We start from the raw sequence: 3,682 nt of genomic DNA on the forward strand, positions 1-3,682 counted from the left end.
AATAAAATACAGCATGTGTAGTAATGATATCGTAACTGATGTCAGATGTTTAACAAAAATAGCAGCATACATGATATTATGACCGATGTCAGTGATTTGTTAACAATAAAAAGCAGCATGTGTAGTAATGATATCGTAACTGATGTCAGTGATTTGTTAACAATAAAATACAGCATGTGTAGTAATGATATCGTAACTGATGTCAGATGTTTAAGACAAATAGCAGCATACATGATATTATGACCGATGTCAGTGATTTGTTAACAATAAAAAGCAGCATGTCTAGTAATGATATCGTAACTGATGTCAGATGTTTCACTTCTAATTAGTGGCAGACAGAGAGGTCAACTGTGACAGTAAAGCTGTGGACTTCTTGGATGATGTTGGCGAAGCTGTCAGGTAATCATAAAGATATTGTTGTTGTTTAATATAAAAGTAGATCACATTGTATTATCTACATACTTCAAGGAACGTGCTGTCGTTTACTTATATTTTCAATGTTTTACTTTAGATATTCGCTGAATGGCGTTAAGATCGTGAAACTTCTATTAATATCTACAAACACGAGTAATCGGTGAATTATTGAGTTGTGAGTGAGAACCAGATTATTCAGTGCGTGAATGATCGAGAAAGATTGATCGAATACAGTTATTCAGTTGGAGTTGGTGTTTATGTAAGCTAATTAGTAAATTAGTTAGCATTTGTTATCGATCAAGAATATTTCTATTAAACATTATTAGTGTGTTAGGCCTACAGTAGTCTCGGAGTCTATGTTGGAAAGTGTTTGTGAATTAAGACCTACAACTTGTGTCAAAGTGAACGTAGCCTGCAGCAAACGTTGTTGAAGAAATAAATTAATACATTTCATTAACTAGACTAGACTGCGCATTATTTTTACCAAATAATCCAAAAGGAACCTACCCAACGATAGAACCCATTAAAATAATACTGATAAGTTGCTTAACTTTTTTCGCAACAAGTCCTTTACCCTGGTGATAATCGTATTAGTGAAGTCATAAGCATAATGTTTTTTTTTGTTTTTTTAAACCAGTGTGTCCTACTGACGTTACAGTAACCTGACTTTTCTTTAGTACAATAACGATTTGTTCAATAGGCTGTGATTTGATGGATGTTGTTAACAAATTTTTCCTAAGCTGAATCTCTTCCATTTTAGTTAATTCATTGTCCGGTTCATTGTTGTACGTTACACTTAATTCGTTGTTCGGTACACTGTTGTATGTTACAGTTAAATCATTGACCGGTACACTGTTGTATGTTACAGTTAAATCATTGACCGGTACACTGTTGTATGTTACACTTAATTCATTGACCGGTACACTGTTGTATGTTACACTTAATTCATTGACCGGTACATTGTTGTATGTTACACTTAATTAGTTGTCTGGTTCACTGTTCTATTTTACTGTTAATTCCTTGTCCAGTACCTTTCTGAAACTGTATATTTTTTTTTATAGGATCCACTGTCCTGCTGGCTGTTCCTTAACTGCTGGTACTGTATGGGGTACAGCCATATATCACGAACTTTCCTCAGTATGTCGTGCAGCTATTCACGCTGGCAAGGTTCCAAACTCTGGAGGTGCAGTGCATGTAGTGAACAACGGTCCGTACTCAGACTTTCTGGCAAGTGATCTGAATGGGATAAAATCAGACGAGTAAGTTGAGAAGCATTGTTCTGAGAATCGTGTTTTTCTTTCCTATAATATAATAGTGAACAAACCTCATGGGTATTTTATTAACCTGTTCCTTTAATTCTACGTCAAATAACATACCATTCTTGAGAACAAGGAGGTCAAGTCGCTAATAATCTTTCATTTGGTCTGAAAATACCAATCTAGTAATATAACATAATATAATAAAAGTGATACAATGACTACTATGTTTACGTGCAATAATTTTAAGACAGAACACTTAATTAAAATTCTTATATACAAACATTGATGGTAGAAATAGAGAATTCTTTACAGATTTATATCCAATTGTATAATTTAAAAAAATATGTGCTGCCCCCTAGTGTTGGACAGCGGTAAGTCTGCGTACTTATAAGAGAAAAAAACCGGATTTTGATACCCGTGGTGGGCATGGCACGAGCAGCCCATTGTGTACCTTTGTGCTTATTTACAAACAAACGATATATTTTTTGTTTTTTGTTTTAAGTCAACAGTTTGATATGGTAAATCAATGTTCGACCAAACTAGTCACCATGACAACATCCCGGTCTTAATCAGATTATAATGTCTTGAATAAAAGAGCCAATTACATACAAATTACATATAAATGTGTGTGTGTGTGCTGTTATCAACTAAAAATGACAATAATAAAACAATTTAAGGGACAATCTACAAAACGTATAATTTTGGATGGGAGTAATTGAAGTAACAAACATTTTGGTGATAATCCATCTCAATTTGTCCACCAGGTCACACATAAAAACACAAACAACTGATAATCAGTTAATGTGTAACACCCACGAGAACCTGAGCCCACAATCCACGTTAATTCCGAATTTTGATGATTATACCCCCTCCATAACACGTGATATTAGTAAACACAGTCGCTATCAGTAGCTTAATATCAACATAACTAACCACGACTCGCAAAACATTTGAGGTAGTTTTCATGCCCTTCGCATGAATTGCCCTTATTCTGTCATTTTCACACATGCAATTTAAGCTACGCTTTCTTGCAGGCATTATGTGTTAGATCGATAAATATTGGTCTATTTGGAAGCAAATTTAAGTAGACAGACAAACAAACTCACGTAGACGTAATTTTATTTAATAAAACTACACGTAAAGTAATTGTACTTGTAATAATATACAGTGTACGAAACAGTTATAAGCGTTCAATGTATGACTTGGTTTTACGAGTTTAAACAAAAAAACACTCACAAAAACGAATAATAAAACTGTAGTAAAGAAAAAAGTAACTAAAAGTTGTTTAAAGCAGCCTATGAAACGGACCAAAGCTAAATTATTACAAATTAAAGTAATTGTAAAGTTGTAATGAAGGCAAACGTAGCTGAATATGCAGAAACGTCTGACTGCGTGTTCACAAAGTGATAAGCATATGGTTTTGAACGAGATGCGTATTTTAGACTTGAATAAGTAGAGAAAGTCCACAGAAATTGTATTTAGTGTAATGTTCATTTTTTTAGGAAATTACAGGGTTTAAGCGTTTTTTGTGTGAAGTAATTTGCAAATAAATAAAAACAACAACAACTAAAGTTCAGCAAGTATTAGAAAGATTAGGCGTAAACATTGAGAGTTCATACTACATGGAAAATATTAGAATTATTTTTCTGACAGGATCTAGATTTATTCCACTAGATAGAACAGTATTTATATTAACAATCCGACAAGCTTCTTGTATCTCGCTATCAGCTTTAGTTTTGAATCATGTTTCAATGCCAATGAGAGTAACATTGGTTGGTTGAAGGGTTGAGTAACAGGGAGATCTTTTTCGGTGTTAATAGAAGAATTATGATTGTTGAAATGTTTATGTTTGTTTATGTTTATGAGTTGTTTATGTTTGTCCTACATACTGATAATTTATATTTTTATACCGTATAAAGTAAATTTGTGTTGTGCAAGTGATTTCTTTAGAAATTTTAAAGTTTCTTTGGTTGTGCTTGTCAGTAGTTTTTATGAACTTGCAGGTTTGG

The 3,682-nt window shown here is 33.2% G+C and overlaps 1 protein-coding gene across 1 annotated transcript in view; it reads left to right on the plus strand.

The window, feature by feature from the left end:
- Positions 1-329: 329 nt before the first annotated feature.
- Positions 330-3,682, plus strand: part of LOC106475999 (limulus clotting factor C-like) — a gene marked incomplete at both ends in the record, with an annotated part of 20,299 nt that continues 16,946 nt past the window's right edge. The window contains 2 exons of the mRNA XM_013936674.1: positions 330-399; positions 1,476-1,673. Of these exons, the coding sequence (XP_013792128.1) occupies positions 330-399; positions 1,476-1,673 (268 nt within the window). The remainder of the gene's footprint in view (positions 400-1,475; positions 1,674-3,682) is intronic.

The sequence above is a fragment of the Limulus polyphemus genome, unplaced genomic scaffold (assembly GCF_000517525.1).
Source record: "Limulus polyphemus unplaced genomic scaffold, Limulus_polyphemus-2.1.2 Scaffold9605, whole genome shotgun sequence".
NCBI classification, from domain to species: Eukaryota; Metazoa; Arthropoda; class Merostomata; order Xiphosura; family Limulidae; genus Limulus; species Limulus polyphemus.